Raw genomic sequence first — 19773 nt, forward strand, 5'->3', positions numbered from 1 at the left:
TTTTCTTCTGGCTAATTAAAAGTAAAAGTAGTTTGCCTTTTAGTTTAGACAAGTGGCTAGCGTAGAAAATTACTAGTAAATAAGGACTAAATAAAACAAATGTTATTTATATTGAGACTGTTACAAAAAAACATTTTAAAGGTTCATATATCATGTAAGCTTGCCGTCTACAAGCAATACAAAGGTGGTGTTGTGAGCCAGATAGCTAAATAAAAAGCCAGTTAGCTGCACAGCATGTAGGCAAGCTAATGCTTGCCTACAATGCAGGCTTATAATATTATAAGTAATATATTTTTTTATGAAGTATTGCCTCATTTATTGCTAGTTTACAACATCTCTTTTCTTTTATCGCGACACTGTTTCAGTTGGGTGATATACAGAATTCAGTTTTTGGCTTCACACTAAGTAAACGCTCCAGGAAGCATCATTGTTTGCCACTTCTCATTTCAAGGATGAAAATGGTCCTTTCAGATCATCTGTCAAACATAACTGTCTTTGATAAAAACCTCATAGTGTTCACATGGTCAGAAACTGGTCAAAACCCTCCAAAAACACGGTCACATTATCATTAAAGAACCTCTTTTCTCTTACAGCTTGACCAGCCCACTTCAAGCTGACCCTGCTCCATCTAGTAATTACAGTTAACGCAGAGAGCTTCTGAAGTGCATTACACTGACAATACAAACTGAGACAACCAGGGTTGCTTTTTAAGTAATCAATAAAAATTAAGAGTCATTGATTTTGTGGAAACCTTTACTTTTGTTCTTTTTGTTCCCCTCTCTGAAGGTGTTTGGAGTAAAATCTTTATATATATATATATATATATATATATATATATATATATATATACACACATAGACAAAAGGGATATATTTTTGACGTCGATGCTGTGAAATCTCTAGGGAACACATTACTTCAAGCACAGAAAGAAAGATAAAAAGCATTTCAAACATTTAAAAGTATATTTTGTTATGAACACACATAAAGAGTACAAGTACCCAAATGGTAGTTAAACATCTGTCAACAAAACTTTCTTTCTACAGAAACTCAATTTTATATTGCCATGTATCAGGGGAGCTATTCATAAACCACATTTACTTATCAGCTTAGCCAATCAAACATGAATGTTTACATCATCATATTCACACGACAGCCAAGGCGTTAATCGTCCTCCATGACCTCAGGGAACACTGAAGTGAACGTGGCAGTCGTAACATGTTGCCATTTTAACATATTTAGCAACAACATAAAACATCATATAAATGACTGCAGTTAAACAATAAAGCCTCTTAAGTATCCCTGTGGAGATGCAAGCAGAATGAGGTGTGTGATCGGTGCTGATTGTCTGTTTGTCAGTAAGATTACGTAAAAACGACCAAGCTAAATTTCATGAAACTTACAGGAGAGGTGGAGCATAGCCAAAGGAAGAAACCATAAAATGTTGGCACTGCTTCAGTTCACTTTCTTTAAAGTGGACTTGGTAGAGGATGTGCTCTGCACGTCCCTTCATTGTTCAAATGTGTAAGTAAGCATAAGAATAGGTATCTGACTACCGATGCTTTTCAATCTTTTCCACAACGAGTACAGTACTGCAGAGTCCCTTAAATTCAAGTGTTTTTGTCTGTCGTTCAGTTTGATTAAATTACCTCAGAGTTGCTGAGATTCAATCAAACTTTAATATTGTCTCTAAACTACTGCCAATTGGGCCAGTAACATTATATTTAATTTCCTGTGGTATTTCTCAGCCTAAAAATGTCAGTGCAGGTGACAAACATGGCAGCAGATCAACAGAAACCATCAGTCAGGGATAAAAAAAAAGTCAAGAAAGAGCTGCCTCTCTAGTTTACTAAGTAGCACTGTGATGCTGGGAAACATGTCATCAGTACTAAGTTTAAGTGTTGGAAGTAAAACTGTTATTCTAAGCAATGAGGGGCTTTCTCAGCACCAAATCATAGGTTCACTGCAGGGCGCTGTAAAAATACTGTGTAGATTATTGGATCATTTTCTATCGTTGGTATCGGTGGAGGAGAAGCATCACAAAACCCCTTCTTTGGAGGAGACCAGTGCCAAATGCTTGAGGTGAACAAAGTTATATCAGCATGTTTCTTTTCTGACAGGCAATAGAAAGGTGTCCAAGAAAGAGCTGGAGAATTACTATCCTGCAGGGTATGAGTGAAACTTTGTGGTGGGACTGTTTAAGTCTGGGGGTATTTTCTCAGTGCTTTGCTTAGACATTTTTACAAAGTCTCCTTCATCACGATCAAGTGGTCTATTCTATGACGACATCCTCTGCCTTCTGCTTTGCATTACTGCAAAACATGATTCATATTAGTGCAAATATAAGATACCCCCAAAACAGTTTTAATACAACTTGAAGAGTAGTTGTTAACCTCACTGAACTATTTCTGGAGGAAATCATGTTTGTTAGAATATCCCCAAAATGTATGGCGTCACTTAAATCTGTCATTAAGCAGAAGGACTTCATCTTTTCACTGAAACTTTTTAACTCACATGAAAATAATACTTTTGTACCCCAACTGTATATTTTTATGAACAGTATTCACTTATTTGCTAAAGCGCTGAACATGCACTCTCTAAAAGTATGAATAGAAATCTTCTGGGTCTAATTATATGCTTTTAACTCTAAATAGACCTTAAATTTCTGTAGAGCAGCATTTCCTATATCCTATAGGATCACAAATAGATTTTTTTCCCATTCTGATTCTGCAAAAAAAGTATAACACTTAAACCATTTTAGAAGAATTAAGAGAATTTCTACATGACTAATTTTTACCACTGCAGGCGTCATTAAACCCCTTACGTTGCAATCAGCTCTTATACATGGAAGTGTGAAATCACTTCCATGTATAAGAGCTGATTGATGAAGTGGCCTCAAAGCTGCGACCTTTACATCCAAACGAAGAAATTCAGTTAATTAGCCGGTATTCGCTGTTTTTTTTTTCTTGAATTAATGCGCTAAATGTACATTTTCCTGTGAGAAAGGAGGTCTGCTGGTCCAGCGTGCAGCATCACATCCTGTCTGACTGAACTGGGTGTAAACTCCGAGTCGAGGCGGGGAGGAACGGCAGAACTGTGAGACTGTATGGGAGGGTCACTAGAGCCACTGGTTTGTCCTGCAGAGTGAATGAAGTTGGATTATTATTATTATTTTTGTGTTGAATGCAGAAAAACAGAAGGAAACCCTTGGGAGAACAAAAAAAACATGGTCCCCGGAATTATTTGGATATTTTACCTGTGATGTTTTGGAAAAACTTTCATCGGACGATGTTTTCTCTGCTTTTGGGAGGTTTTCTATGTATGAAGTATATGTTTTTATGTTCCCATAGGCCCTCTCGCCTCATTTTACTGCCTCCAATATTTATACCGTAGCTGGTAATTAACATAATCTTGCATTCGTGTTAATTTCGAGGAATGAAGGACAACACGAAGTCCGGATTGCCACCCAAACGCAGATTTTTTGGCAGTTTATGAATGCAGCTGTAATCACGCAGGGGAGCCTCAAGTACTTAAATGGGTCCATCATGAGAAAGAGACAATCAAGCTCCTTTATGTCTCAAGATCAGCTGCAGTTTCGGCACATTGTCTGTTATGAATAGACCGATCTCCAATTGAGCCTCTTCACTTTGAGATTTTTCGATTTTCGATTATACGGCTATTGAAATTAGGATGTGCCGCTTTTTTCTCTCTCTTAGCTTGGTGGCTTGGTTGCCTTTTTTTTGATTGACAGATGAAATTGACACTCGGGTTGCCTCTTATCAAGCGAAGCATTTCAATCTACCGCTAATTGCAGATATAGTGCCATCCTTTCTTTTCACTGCGTTTGATTGCATGGGAATACAGCCTCCTATCGTGCACAAGAGGAATGATCGATCATATATAGTTTTTTCCCCTCCTAATTGCATCAAAATTTCTTTTGTTGCCAGGGTTTAAATGCAGGAGAAACTGTTATTCCTTGTTTTGGACCGGATATAGTGTGGGTTGGGGCAGAGATGCGTAATGCGCAGAGCAAGCTCCATCTCTTCTCCAAATAGGCAGCCTTCAAGATCCGAAAATGGTGAGTCACAAACATCTGGACGAGTTTGGTTTTCAACCTTTTCATTTCTTTGTCTTTCATTCACTCTCCACATTTTATTTATTTATTTTCGTAACGGGATAGAGTTAATTTGGCGGAAGCGCAGGTTTAATCGGGAGGAGATGGAGCGTAAAGACGCCAAAACTCAGTTTATTCACTTTCCTTTTGCGGTTGGAGTTCACATATTGCAACGGTTCTGGGCTGAGATACAGATTCATGTAATTTTATGAAACTTGAAATTGCATGTTGTATACAACATATACGGGTAAATTATTAGTAAATATACACAGAAAAAGTTAGCACTCACTAGCTACCAGATCGAGGTTTTTCTTTTTTTTTTTTTTTGATCAATCAATGTTTTTTCCTGGACTGGATCTTCATGTTGGCACCACGTCTCTGGTTAGGATTTACATATTTCACTGACGTTTTATTTTATTTTTAAATCTACAAGATGCAATGAAATTGTATTTGCTATAAAAGTGATTTATTTTATTTTATTTTATTTTATTTTATTTTGTTGTCTTTGCGCAGTCTAAATCGGAGGTGAAGAAGGAGTCTGGGGAGTCCAGCCCGTCGGAGGCCGCCTGCCTCTGCCCTCCTCCGGCGGCAAAGAACCAGTGCGCGAGCTGCGGCATGGAGATCCACGACCGCTACCTGCTGAAGGTGCGAAATTAACCCATAATAAATCCTACAGTGAGAAGTAAGATTTGTTTTGTTTTCTTTATTTAAAGCGTAAGCTTCTCTTCACATCCCTGTCTTCAGGAAATCACTGATAATGACAGAAATGATCATTTTGCAAACGTTTCCTGAGGTTGCTGTCCATTTTTCTTCATGTCTGCTTTATTTTCGAAAAAAATCCCAGTTAGTGTAGAATTCCACAGAAGACTGTACAGAACTGTTCAAATGCTTTTAGTTTTAGTTTTTTCTAACGCTGTTTAATTTCTAGTTGAGCATCTCGATTAAGAGAGCTATCGGAGTGTGATATGTCAATGTGTGTGTGTGTGTGTGTGTGTGTGTGTGTGTGTGTGTGTGTGTGTGTGTGTGTGTGTGTGTTTGAATATACTCAGGTCAACAACCTGAACTGGCACCTGGGCTGTCTGGAGTGTTCAGTGTGCAGAGCGTCTCTGCGCCAACACAGCAGCTGCTACGTTAAAAACAAAGAAATCTACTGCAAGCTCGATTATTTCAGGTAAGAGCTCTGATGTTTTACAACGACTGTAGTTTTCCAAAGCTGCATGTAAGAGTCTCATAAGATTTACTTAACATTTTAATATTTTTCTTAATATTTTCTTGCTATTTTTTCTTAGAGCTTTTTCGATCGTTAAAAAAAAAACCTCCGATATGTAATTTGATAACAGTCACAGCACTGAAATGTGTTTATTTTTCTATAAGGCCTGAACTGAAACTTATTAATCATCAGTTATCGTTTATATGGGATTTATATTAAATTTGGCAATTATTGAAGAATGATGTATGATAATAAAATAAAATTTAGTGAAGTGTAGGTCGCTTTTTTGCCTGGTCGATGAAAATCATTCAGAAAAATTAATACGACGATTTAACTGAGAATATCCAAAAACGTGTATTATTAATGAACAACACGGGGCAATATTTCCTCTTTACGGAAAAGAATAAACAAATAAAAAATGTGTATTTCACTAAAAGCATAATGCTGATACAGATTATTTATCTTGCCATTTTTAACAGTACCCGCCTGTCTTATCATATCAATAGAAATCTACACAGCCAGACTCGTTGGGCGTCTACATATCTTCAATTATTTGGGGAAAAAATACAAAAAATAATCTTTTAAAATGCGGAAAGGGTGGAAAGTTTTCCCTAAATGTTTTACATTTAATCCTTCATTTAATAGAGTAGAAAAAACTTGCCATAAAACATTATTGTGCTTATGTGATAAATTATTGCACATAAATTAAATTAATTTCTAGCTGTTTTTACAGCTCATTGATCTTTGCTCTCCAAGTTGATCTTTTGGTCTCAGTATGATTTGGCTTCAAAGTCATAATTGGGGAAAAAAAAAAAAAAACAGAATAAATTACCAGTAAAACAATGTTTTTAAAATAACTTCTTGTGTTTCTATCAGCTTACTCTCATGAAACCTAATGACCAAAAGCCTCCAGAGGAAAGAGCTTGATTACCAGCCGGCTGCCCTAAATGTCCCTTTCCATTTCAGTTAGTTTTGGCCTTTTGACTATTTGAAAATTTGATAGAAAACTGGCGAAATGTGCAAAATCAACAGTTTTACTGGCTAATTTTGTGGTTCTTCCTAATGGAAGCAGTGGCTATTACTTTAATTTGAACTTCTTTTTATTGACTTTTTTAAAAAACTCAATCATCTTGAGATGTAGCAGTCCGTTGCCACTGCCTGCTCTCCCACATTCTCTTACCCAGCATCTCACACAAATCACTCAAAGATAAAGAGGACACTTATTATCTTACACTCACTTATTCTTCAGTCCAGTTACTATAAACCGTGTGACTCACAGAAATCTCTGCGTAGGACATTTAGTTTCCAGTGGTGGGAGGAATGCCTCCACCTTTCACTTTTCATGGTTCCAGTTTTCCAAAATCTCACTGGCTTTTCTTTCTGCACCAGAAATGTTCATACACTCAGTGAGATCATGTTGAATCACTGTTTTTGTCCCAGATTGTACCTTTCAGGCTAAATGCAGACTGTATTTGGTGGAGAAACAATTTGTATTGTGTGTGCAATGTTTAATTACCCCAAACAGAGATGTTGGATCATGCTAAGATAAGTCATGTTCAAAACCTAAAGCTTTATTGAGAGCAGATGATGCAAGATCATATCAGGTAATACGACTCCTCTGCACAGATGTTACACAAAACAGTAAAACTAATTATTTCATATTTTGCTGTTCTATTTAGTCCAACAGTTTTTTTTAGTCTTTCTGTGTGTTAAAAAATTTAACAAATATATGATAGTTTGGTTGGACACCAGAATATCCCTTCTTGAACTCTGTAACCTGCAGCCAGCCTTCACCTGCTCGTGCCTTTCTTCTTCACAGTAGGTTCGGCACTAAGTGCGCCCAGTGTGGCCGACAGGTGTACGCCAGTGACTGGGTGCGAAGGGCTCGGGGCAGTGTGTACCACCTGGCCTGTTTCGCCTGTTTCTCCTGCAAGAGGCAGCTGTCGACCGGGGAGGAGTTCGGCCTGGTGGAGGGCAGGGTGCTCTGCCGCAGCCACTACGACATCATGCTGGACAATCTACGCAGAGCTGCAGAGAACGGTAACCCAACCAGTGAGAGTTAATCTCACAGACACCGAAGATGAATGTCTGAGGTTGGATTACCAGCTAAAAACTCTGGGGGGAAAGTACCTGTTAGTATTTAGGCACACTAGAAATGCAGATGTTTGATGACTGATGAATGGCAAAACTTTAATCATACACGATGTCCATGTGTGCAATTCTGAGGGATTTGTTTTTTGTTAATGAAACATTTTTGTGGTTTTTGACTGTTGGTCAAACACAACAACATATAAGAAGATTTTTATTCGTTCTGCACGGCTTAATGATGGACCTTTTCTGACTTTTTGTAAACTAAACAATCTGTAATTAGAGAGAAAAATCAGCCTTACTGATAGTTAGTCATCATCGATCCGTTTGTGGAATAAGATCACACAGGTCTTTTGGAGTGTTAATGGGTCCAAACATCGTTAAGAATCGGGCTGCAAGACTGGAGAACCAACATAGCTGACACGCTGGTTCAGTGGTTCAGATTTCGAACATATTTGTCATTAATTAAATAATTTGGAGTAAACCAAGTGGGCTTTTGAGGCCCCTGTGCAGTTATGACTTCACTTGTTTTGTAACCCAGCCTTGGTTTAAGCCTCAGTAACAGAAGGAGTAGTTCAAGCTCTAAAGCTCTTCTACTTCAGTTGCTCTCAAGCTATTCAGCCCCTTTTAACAGTGATATAATGCAAATAGTCAGTTGGAAGGAACGTTTTTTTTTGATGTTTTTGGATTTTGGATGCACCATTTTAACTGGTGTAAAGTTTCCGAATTGCTTTTGCTTTACTTTGACTATCTAAATTCCCTCCTGTTAATTTGTTGGACTAAAATTAAGTTGCGAGGGTCTGAAAACAGAGCGAGTGTAGAGGTTAAGAGAGCCTGGAAAAAAGGAAGAGACTTTGCATGAAAGACAAATAGAGGAATAATTCCTTCATTTCTCACTCTGCTGTGCTCTCAGTGATTCAAACGTATCCCATAGTGGTGTAAATACTTTGGATAGTGCGGCTGCTGGCAAGAAAACATTTTAATTATGTTACTGAGTAAATCTTCCATTTTGTGACACTGTAATAAGATTTTCTTTTCCTTTAACTCGCTTTGTGTAACTTTGCACTCTGATGACTGCATTTTAATTAGTGAATGATTACTGTGTCTATCTTAAGGCACAGGACTGACTCTGGAAGGAGCGCTACCTTCTGATCAGGACTGCCAACCAAAACCAGCCAAGAGGGCACGGACATCATTCACTGCAGAGCAGCTGCAGGTTAGCACCATTCCAATACGTGTGTGTCTACAGCACAGTGTTACTTGGCATTTCATGCCCTCTGTGTCTGGCTTTGTGTGTTTGCAGGTGATGCAGACTCAGTTTGCCCAGGACAACAACCCCGATGCTCAGACGCTGCAGAAACTGGCAGAAATGACGGGACTGAGCAGGCGAGTCATACAGGTAGGCAATGGTCAAATCTGGTGATACACTATATAGTTCAAGTTCTACTTTATATCAAACTAAAAAAAAAGTTTTCGTGTAATATTAGCATGATAGAAAAAAACAAAAGGATGGTTTTTCTTTTTCAGGCTCCTGGAAACTGGTTAATAATCACACTTAATAACACAAAGTTGTGATTGTAACTTGATCTTTTGGGATCATAAGTTAAAGAAACTGAGGAATCAGGGTATAATATTATCTGTTTAGTATCCAGAGTTTTAAAAGGGTGATCTCATTATTCTTACATTAAAACTTCACATGCTAACAGACTCATACCTCGCAATGCTTTTCTTGCAATTTGCTCTGATGATGCTTTGTCTTATTATGATTTAATTTTCATCCAAACGTTTTTGATTTTAAGGGTTTCCAAAAGAAAAAGCAGACATCTTTGAGAAAGCTTTCCTTTCTTTTCACTGTTAGTGCTTTAAAAACATGACCCCTCTGGGAATGATTCCATTTCAACTCTAAGACCAATAAAACACAATTACGCTTCACAGAGAAGCCAGTTTAAACACTAACACCATTAAGCTGCAGACTAAAACACTCACACATCAAACTGTTATCACCTGGCTTAGATGAAGAAACTAATGGGGTGTGGTGAGGGGAATCTGAACCCGGGACCTGCTCGGCGTTGTTGTAGCGTTTGATCATATCCACCTGCTTTTTGCACGATCACATTATCAGTAATATTTTTTACAGGTTTGGTTTCAGAACTGCCGGGCGCGACACAAAAAGCAGCCGCCTCAGAGCAGCTTCTCTCAAAGCGCTCCGCTGTCCAGGATGCCCCCGTCGCTGCCAGAAGATATCCACTATTCACCGTTCAGCAGCCCAGACCGACCACACCTGCTGGCCCTGCATGGATACCTGGACAGTGAGTGTCAAGTCTTTAATCGTCTGCTAGTGCCATTTAATGCAGGGCCCTTTTTTCCACTGCTGGCAGGTGAACGTTCAGCTTTCAATGCTTAAATGTGACATTTTACCTCAATCTCTCTCTCTTATATCATAAACTATGCACAGGTGGAAGCCAATTTACTCAAGTCCAGCGCTTAAGTAGGAACTTGAAGCATGTAAGGAGGCTACTTCGTGCTTCCTTTAAGGAAGGAAAGTCATGAAAGATGTAATTATTTTACATGTGAAACAGATTGTGCATTAAAAATAGCAGTTTGCAGTGTTAAACCACCAGTAGTAGTTTAACAGTGATTATCATTAAATTATGTTGCATAGAGGAAGCTGTGTCACGTTATGGATCACGACTACTTTTATTTTAAAATATTTGTGTCTCATTAAGTTCAGTTAACACTATTTTTAATGCAGGACTTAATTTTAACTATTACTTATTAGTGATTAGTGCAGTGATTAGTGCAGTGGGTTGTTAAATGTGTCCATGTTTGATAAATAATAAGAATAAAAAGAAGAATATTTCTAGTGGTTTAGGTAATCACCCAACACACAAACAATTCCTGGTCTGAGACCTGGAGGAGACACAAATCACTCTGGGATCGTGCCAAATGAAATATGGGGAGCCATCCACTCTGGTGACCTCTTGTGAATAATGGCAAATTTCATGTTCACAATATGAGTATTTACATGAGAGATAAACGGTACTTCATTCTGGGGTGGAAGCTGAACATTTCATAGAGTGTTGGAGCTCTAAGGGAAGCTTTAAAGTAATATGATGGAAACATTTGACTGCTAACATGGAAATTTGAAGGACTGTGAAGGAGGGATCCCCTGTCTGTTTCGTTTGTTTTTTCTCATCAGAATTTTGGTTTGATTTCTGGCAACAAAACAGAAAAATGTATTCATCAGACTTTCAGTCATTGCTGGTAAATTCCACTTGTGTTCATGGTACTTAAATGTTCACTGGAATCGCTTTGCACACAAGTTTTAAACTAGCTGAGCAAAAAACAAAACAAAACAAAAACAACTTTCTGTTCAAGCACCATGAAATAATATGTGGCTTAGAATATTGTTTATTAAACATTTGTACTAGAAAATAAGTTAAAAGAGAAAACTGTGCTAGTTTTTTTTTAGCATTGTAAAGTAAAGAAAGTTTTTAGCCTGCACATCTTTGTGGTCACAAAGATTACTACATAAAAAATAACAAGGAGCCTAATTTCTTTCGTGTTCAACTGATTTTTAATATGTATTACTCTATTTGTGCACTGAATTTAAAGTGAATGTTAAAAAACACTAGCTATAAATATTTGCACCCAAAACAGCTTCGCATTTTAAAACAATGACAGACTTAAATGTTTGTTTTGAGTAAAAATTAAAAAAAAAATCTTTCTGATTTTGAAATTTCTTTATATTTGCATATGTAAAATAGAAAACAATAGCAATAATAAAGAAATAAAGTTTAGAAATAATAACATTTAGGAATGGTGATGTAAAAACTGGATGCCAAAACTCAAGTCTAGAAACATGTTGTTTACAAAAGTGTAGGTTGGGAGAAGAAAGCTATAAATAACTAATCACTCCTGGGTGGATTTTACAGTTTAAACATCCACCCACCTCATCTCCACCCAGTCCAGGTTCTTCAGACTGACCACAGGACAAATTTGCTGGTGGGTGGAAGTTATTTGTGAACAGCTTGTGCAGAACGTTGCTGGTGACAACACCAGCAACGTTCACTGTACACTATGTAGGTATCAGCAAGTATTTCATAGGTACAGATTACATCCGGTGAAGTTACACTTTTATAAAAATGCTGTAATAGTACAAGGTGTGCTTTATGGGTTTTAACACCCTATATGGGAATATTTTGTGATTTTGAAATATTCACATTCACTCTGAGCCTTCTTCTCTGTGGTTTATCTCATTATTTTGATGCTTTAAGTATTTATGTCAGTCATCAGTAGCATATTTCTTCATCTTAATTATAATAACGTAGTCATGTTGCTTGCCAAGCTCATGTTGTTTCTCTTTCTTTGTGCAGCTCATCCCTTCTCTGTCCTCGCTGCTCCGGGCCACTTGACCCACCCGTCCATCTCTTTACCACAGCTTCCCATCAGCCGCTGACTTGCTGTGTCTACTTTTCCACCGTCGACACTCTGATGATGTTGTGGAGGGAAAAAAATCCTTTGGGACGCCCTGTCAGCAATTTGCTCCGTTTGGAAGTCAAGTCCTCGGGTGACGGCAGGACCGCGTTTTTTAATCAGTCGGGTTTTTCATTGTGAGACTGCTGAGTAAACTGTGGTGAAGCCTTCAGGCTAACACAGGAGTTACTTTTTAATTTTGTCTTGGTTTTTTTTATAATGCAGAAGACCACTTTTATTTTATTTTCCTTTTTTTTTCCACGGGACATGAAACATTGCATCAAGTTGGAAATGGTTTTCACTTTCAAACAAGATATTTTAATTGCTCCAACATGAGCTTAAAGAAAAGAAGAAAAGAGGAGTGGTTGTAGCAGTGTTACAGTAAAACCTCAGCATTTTTCTTTTTTACATTTTGTACTGGTGATGAGCACATTTGCAGCTTTATTGTTGTTTGTTGTTGTATTGTTGTCAGAAAATGGAAACTCTTATTTATTCAGAGCAAAACTTCACTTTTAAAAACGCACTTTTGAATGTGTCTTGAAATGGAAAAATTCAGTTACTGTACATTGTAAATACGGCCATGGTTTAATAAAATGTATCAGATCCCTTATGAAGGTTTTAGTGTTTGAATAATAGACAATCAGGCTGACTTGAAGAGCAAGGAGTAAAGTGTTTATACGTGTGTGTGTTTGTGTGTGTGTGTGTGTGTGCGTGTGTGTGTGTGTGTGTGGTTGAAAATGCAACAGCTTCTCGAAGATGGAGTAGAAAAATGTGATATTGTATGAGGACACTATTTTTACACTCAAAACCACTAAATCTAAAGGTCACCTGTCAGAGGCTAAGTACCTAAAGTAACCTGTTATTAAGAGCAATATCCCACGACAAACCTGCACATCATCTCCAATTTACATGCTGTACTTTACAGGAATTGTGATCAATCCCACTGCGAAAACGATTATAACCGTTTTCACTCAAAGCGTGGCCATCGATTGGGCAGTTTGTCGGCTTTTATGAGCTCTTCTAGCACAGATTATCTACAGCTGTTATACTGATTGACAGCACTTAAGGCGCCGTGATGGCAAAGAGTGAATGGGATACTTCAAGCTAAAGCATATCGTTACATGTGTATTTTTCGAAACCGGATCAATGTGGGGGCTTTTTAACAGCAAATCCAAGATTGCGGCATCTGTGCAATTTCACATTCCTGCTAAGGAAGACCCCTGTCAGGTTCTGTAGAGTTTAGCAAACCAAATAAGAGATCACATGTGTGACCATGTGACCAGTATACAGTTAAAAAGAATAGGGTGCGCATTGATTTACTCCAGATTTTTTATTATATTAAACCAGTTTTCTGATGTGGTTTATAGATACAGATATATTTAGGATGGCGCTAGCACATTTTCTGATAAGTTGTAAGTTTTGAAGATGACTCTTTACCCTACGGAAATTGAGCTAGCTGTTTACAACCAAAGTGAAAAGCTATTTTCTGTGCATAAAGAATGATCCATTTAAAGGACAAATGCACAGTAAATAACTGTTTATTTTGATTCCTAGTTTGCATTTTATCTCGTGAAATGAAATAGCTATTTACACAAAAATCCAGAAACACCGGGATCAGTGAACTGACATACTTTCCATTGACAGTAGTCTTCCTCCTGTTGCTTGTAAAAAAAGAAGCAGGAAAGTCCATTTGAGCCCCTGCTGCCTTTAAGCAGACAGCAGATAAACACACACACACACAATGGTTCCTTTATACTCCTCAGAGATTTAATTAAAGATATCCATATGTTGGCTGGGCCAGGTGTGTTTGAGTGTCTATTTAGGTTGATTTTAATGTATATATGAGTGCTGTATTATCTCAGCGCTCTTGTTCTTTCCTAAACTTTGCGCTTAAATCAAACTTTCCTCTAATCAATCGCTTCCAATCAATTCAATCCAGGAGGAAACCTTTTCACTGACACGACGCTGCTCCTTGTGAAATCTCAGAACAAAAGCTGTCTTCATGCTGAGCAGAGATGATTATCAGGCTGACACAGCTTGGGCCACCTGCCAGCACTACACTGTAAAAACGCACATTTCTTCCCCTCTCAGACGCGAGCGCTTAAGGCAGCGTTTAGGCATGTCTCTCTCCATGCCAAGCATCCCCGAACGCTAAAGTCGACCCATTTTTGTCATGCTGTCATGCGTCCGCCTCTGTGATTGGCAGCCTCAAGTGGTTGCAGATGAAAGCGGGCCCCCCATGCTAATGAATAGGCCCCTGATTGCAGAGCTGCTCGCTTGCTGAATTACAGCGTCGGCCGCCTAATGAGCAGATACACTGCAGTGCCCCTCGTCTCCACGTATTCACATTTCTCTCCTTCACGCTGATGAGCGCTCCCCTGCGCAACAGTCAACAAAACCTCTGTGGAAGATTGCAACATGAGCCATCTTCATCAGCACCCTCCTCCTCCTCTAGTTTTTTTTTATCAGACTGCCATATGCTGGCAGGGTCTTAGAATTTTTTTGTGTGTGTGTTATTTTTCCTGCTTCACTAGATTATATTATTTGATTGCACTGAAGATGTTATACAAAGTAACTGAAAGGCTGATGAACATGATAATAGCTCAGCTCAGTTTAAATAAAGAAGCTAGATGTTTTGTGTTTTTTCTTACTTCAGTGGTCTACAGTCAAATGCATTACAAATAAATGTAGTCAAACTTTACTAATTTTACAAGAAACTAAAAATGATGCTTAAAATTGTTGGTTGGCTCTGGTTTCATGACATGCACCTAAGTCAGTGAGTCAGTTCTTAATTGAAACCAGAAAAAACTCAAATACATTTTGACCACTGAAATTTGGCCAAAAAATTGCCAGCATAAGTCAAGGTAATTTTCATTTGATCATTCTTCCTTAACTATTTATTCAATTTCAATAAAACTCTAAGAAAGTATAAAACTGCATTTTCAAATTTCAACATTTATCTCTACTTTTGACCTTTTGACCTCCTCTTTGACCCTGGATCTGACTGGGAAGTTCCATGGTTTTTTTTAAGCATGTTAAAATATCCCACTAATAATAGTTCTCATTGAATGTACAAAACCTGAACCAATGAAACTGTACACTTACTGGCCACTTCATTAGGTACAGTAGTAGTACCTAATACCACAGTAATATGTCTCTTTTAGTGCTGTTCAACCATTCGCTACAGCAAATATGACCTGCTGAAGTTCAAACTGAACATCAGAATGGGGATCAAAGTTTATTTATTTAATTTGAACGTGGGATGGTTGTTTATGCAAGGTGGGCAGGTCTGAGTATTTCAGAGTGTGCTGATTAACTGGGATTTTCCTGCACACCCATCTCTAGGTTTTGCAAATAATGGTCTGAAAAAGAGAAAATATCCCATGAGTAGAAGTTCTTTGGGGGAAAATTATGCCAGAGGAGAGAGTGGAAAGGCCTGGCTGCTTTAAACTGATAGGAAGGCACAGTAACTCAAATAACCACTGGTTACATGCACGGTATGCAGAAGTGCATAAACAACACATCAAACCCTGAGGCAGATGGGCTGCAGCAGCAAAAAAACAAAAACAAAAAACATACCTAGATCCACTCTTGTCTGCCAAGTACAGAAAACTGAGGCTGCAATACAGTTGCATCAAAACTGAACAATACAAGAAAATCATTGCCTGATCAAATCAGTCTCACTTTCTGCAGTGACATCGTAAGGTCAGTTTTGGCATAAACAATATGAAAGCACGGTATCAGTGGTTCAGGATGCTGGCGGTTTTTCATGCCACACTTTAGGTCTTTTAGTATCAACTAAGCTTGTTTAAATGATTTCCTGACCACGCCTATACCTTTGTAATTAGTGTACCCACTTCTGATGGCTGCTTCCAGCAGGATAACGCATCATATCACAAAGCCCAAATCATCTAAAACTGGTTTCTCATGTCACTGAGTTAATTGTGCTCAACCACCAGAGTCAAACTCAATCGAGTAGAGCACCTTTGGTATGTGGTGGAATGGGAAATTCATATACACCCAACCAAATGCAGCAGCTGTGTGAGGAATCTTTCCAGCACTCTCTTGAATCTGTGGCATGAAGAACTCATGCAGTTGAAGGGAACAGGGGGTCCAACATTGTACTAGTAAAGTGTCCCTAATGAAGTTCCCGCTGAGTAAACCAGTATTTGGTTGTGGAGACATCCGTGTGCATACATGAAACAGAGTGATGAAACTAACACATCTATTCAGTAATGTTCTGGGTAAAACTGAAACTGACATTTCTCCATGTCAGAGCATCCAAACTTGACAAAACCTCTTGATGTAGCCTGGCAGATCAGGCTCTAAACAAATTCAGTACAGTTTTGTTCAGCTGTCTTTTGATTTACTGCTATTTGCTAAGCCTTGTGTATCAGTTTGTAAAAACATGGAAGAAAAATGTACCCAAAGGTTTATTGGGGTCTTCTTTGCTTCTTTGAACCCTTGTCCTTAGTTACACATAAATGCAGATTCTCTGCTTAAGTTGTTCAGTCATGTATCCCTAATATCTTTATTAATGTTTTTTTTCTGTTCTTCGTGTACTTAGTCATGTAATTATTAACTCAATCCCAGAAGAAGGACATTTTTTCCAGTCATAGTCACTATGAGCAAGGAGTCTTTTTTTCTGATGTCCCTTATTCTGGAAGACAATTATTTTTTCCCACAGAAAGTCTTCTGTTACTCACAGTTGATGTCTATCTACAGCTTGGAGCAGCACGAGACTCTCCCAGTTAAAACATCAGCTAAGCATATTAAAAGATCATTCTGGTGTATTTCAGTCAGATGTATTTCCCATTAAGGCTGCTACTTTGGCTCTAAAAGTCATTCTAACTTTGCTTCTCCTTCTCCACCATTCAGATCAGGGGTACTGAGGAGCTGCAAGACAGGGCATCACAGCTTTGAGCTTTCATTATGTTCTTGATTCTTACATGAAGCATTTTTAAAACCTTTGTTTTTAATTTTGACTCAGTATAAGTTAAATTCCTTACTTGCAAACATCTTACAAGACTCTTGACTATGCTGACATACGGTAATAAAATCAGACTGTATCAACTGCGAATTTAATGTAAATGATGATTCCCAGTGTTCACATCTTACATGATAGGAATCTCCAGGTCCACCACGTCCCAAAGGTGACCAGATTGAGATGTGCTGGAAGGAAACATAAGAAGACAGATACACTGTGGTCATAAAGAGCTGGACATAACAGCAACAACACTCAACTAGGCTGGACAGTTTAAATGATGCTCAATAGGTACCAAGAGGTTCAAAAAGTTCCAAGTAAATACCCCCTTCACGAATGCTTCCACATCCCTCACATGCTTTCATTTTGTTAACGTTGAGCGACTATCTGGATGTTACAGCAAACGTAAGATTCTCCAGAACATGTGTTTTTCCAATCGTCTATTGTCCAATTTTGTTAAGCCCCAGTGAATAGCTTCAGTTTCCTGTTATTAGCTGACAAGAGTGGCACATACTGTGGTTTTCTGCTGCTGCAGCCGATCTGCTTCAAGGTTTGTTTGGAGATGCTGTTCTTCATGTCTCTTTTGTAACAAGTGGTTATTCGATTTAATGTTTCCTTCTACAACTGGAAGATTGACTGGTGATTGACTGATTTATGTCAACTAGCCTTTGCTATGCTAAAATGTAGCCTTTCTTACATTTTAGCATAAGAAGCTTCAAATTAAGTTTTTATTATGTTGACAGTTTACTTTATTTATATAGCAATTATCATGTTTAAACTTTCCTTTTAAGCTAATGTTAGCTTAAGCAGCTAATCAGCTATAATTGAAAAGATACTTCATCATGTGACTTTTTTTTGTATTTATTTTTTTTCAGTTATGCATTATGTTAGGTTTTTTGTTATATTTTTTATATAATAACAGTTTATATTCTTATTATTTTATTATCAGTTTTGTCAATAACGTTACAAGGAAAACAGGTTTGGTAGCTACTCTGCTGCTAGCTACATTTATTGCAAAGTTTCAGTTGTAAACCTATTGATACTGCTCAGCCTTATAGTTGGGTGTTATCAAAAGTGTTGCAGAGTGTCTAAGAGCCCCAATATCTTTTAAAGATTGAAACTTATGATCACCTTTTAGATTAGATTAGCTTTTATTACCTGCAACCAGGGCTGCTATGGCGGAAAAAAAATATAAGAATTTAAAAATTTGAAAACATTTTACAGGCCTTTCTAGAACCTAGATCTGGTTATAATAATCTTCTCTTTCTTTCTTTTCTTTTCTTTTCTTTTCTCATCTTTTGCAGTCCTCCAGCTGTCAGCCAAACAGCAATGACTTTGCTAATTTCCTCCCAAAAAACAGGTGTTTATTTGCAGAGGCCTCACTTGTAAATGTAATGTCATCAACCATCAACAATTTCATCTTTTTTTATTCTAAGACTCTAAATGTGTACCTCAAAAGTGGATTATTTGAGGCTTCAGAGCTAGACCACGTCGACAAACAGCATGATGGTTAACACTACATGAGTGAGCATTTTTAGGTGAAATGTCCTTTCTTTAGGAAAACTGGACCACAGTGAATTTACTTTATGGCTTAGAGTGTTTTGTTTAAATATAGATACTGCACAGCCCTACCATTTAACCCTGGCTATAAAAGCACTGCACAACTGTATTTGGTATCGTGTTTCCAAACAAAGTCAAAACAAAGCAAAAGGAATTTATTTGACTCTGGATTTTGGGCCTTTGCATAGTGCGCTGTAGAAAGTCATAGAAATAAACAAAGAACCTTTTTTTGTGTGTGTAAACGATAACTCTTACAGTAGCACATGAGAGCAGGGGCCCTGACGAAAGGCAAGGAAATAGCTGAAACTTATGATTCACTTCACCCAGGCTGACGGCCAACCACGCACCATGCAAAAATAAACATAGGACTCCACAGCAGGTTCCCAGATAGTGTTTACTTTGGGGAAATGACAACTGGTTTTGAAACATCACTGCACTTAAGTTTGATTTATAAGAAGCTGGAGCAGATTCTGAATCAATCTCCTGAGACTGATATGCCTAGGTGTTGCATGTCATATAAAGACAGTGGCACTAAAGCACACCTGAAGGCTGAGAATGGTGTTGAATTACTACATTTCACCCTCTCAGATGGAGACTAGCTTAAATCAAATGATTCTGTATATCATGTAGCTTCCTCCATTTCCACAGGTTCACAGACACATTCAGAAATTTCAAATTCTCCTATAATTCAGTCCTGGACGAATATTAAATACATAAAGTAAAGCAGAAGTCACTTTAGTGTATTACAATAAAGATCTAAATGTTTTTAATCTCTGCACAACCATTTCCATGTCAGTTATGTGGCGTATGGCTGCTAATGATGGCTGTTTAAAAGTTGTTAGAGCAGTGATTCCCCAAGTGTGGTCTGTCGGCCCCTTGTGGGCGATGAAGGTACTGCACTTTAAAATGACAGATTATTGTTTTAATGGAGATTCCCAAATAAGTGAATTGATAAAAACACAGAGAAGAAAGTGCTTCATTTTCAGCTCAGAGGTGATCAGAGAAAGGTTTTGTTGGCTACCATGAAGTTTTCAGACTTTAAAATGGGCCACAGTGACCAGTGGGCTCAATGCTGTTTCCTCCCCTTTAACAAAAAAACCCAAACTTTACGAAAGTACACCCAGTACACTTATTTGTGTGTCTTGTAGTAGTACACTTAAAGGTTTGATCATATAAAGTCTATCACCAGTTAGAATAATTTATCAGTCTCATGGTAATGGCCTGATAACGATATAGGAAAGTTATCTGTTGTGTGTAGACACATCACTGGTTCATCCCTTGAGTTATAGGTTCCCTTTTTGTGCTTGAATGATTTATAAATCATTTCTAAGTAACTTAAACATA

The 19773-nt window shown here is 37.9% G+C and overlaps 1 protein-coding gene across 4 annotated transcripts; it reads left to right on the forward strand.

Annotated features, from left to right (window-relative positions):
* The first annotated feature begins 3075 nt into the window (after nt 1-3075).
* On the forward strand, nt 3076-12495 carry lhx6b (LIM homeobox 6b). 4 transcript variants are annotated; one of them, XM_040051044.1, is made up of 9 exons: nt 3076-3316; nt 3945-4075; nt 4625-4756; nt 5161-5282; nt 7141-7361; nt 8525-8625; nt 8713-8808; nt 9547-9718; nt 11786-12495. In XM_040051044.1, exons 2-9 carry the CDS (start codon nt 4073-4075, stop codon nt 11866-11868), a joined length of 930 nt encoding a protein of 309 aa, XP_039906978.1. In that variant the 5' UTR covers nt 3076-3316; nt 3945-4072; the 3' UTR covers nt 11869-12495. The 4 variants fall into 4 exon arrangements, with proteins under 4 accessions (XP_039906978.1, XP_039906977.1, XP_039906975.1 ...); XM_040051043.1 differs by having other exon boundaries at nt 3076-4075; XM_040051041.1 differs by lacking the exons at nt 3076-3316; nt 3945-4075 and adding an exon at nt 4083-4492.
* The last annotated feature ends 7278 nt before the right edge of the window (nt 12496-19773 follow it).

The sequence above is a fragment of the Simochromis diagramma genome, unplaced genomic scaffold (assembly GCF_900408965.1).
Source record: "Simochromis diagramma unplaced genomic scaffold, fSimDia1.1 OVJJ01000131.1, whole genome shotgun sequence".
NCBI classification, from domain to species: domain Eukaryota; kingdom Metazoa; phylum Chordata; class Actinopteri; order Cichliformes; family Cichlidae; genus Simochromis; species Simochromis diagramma.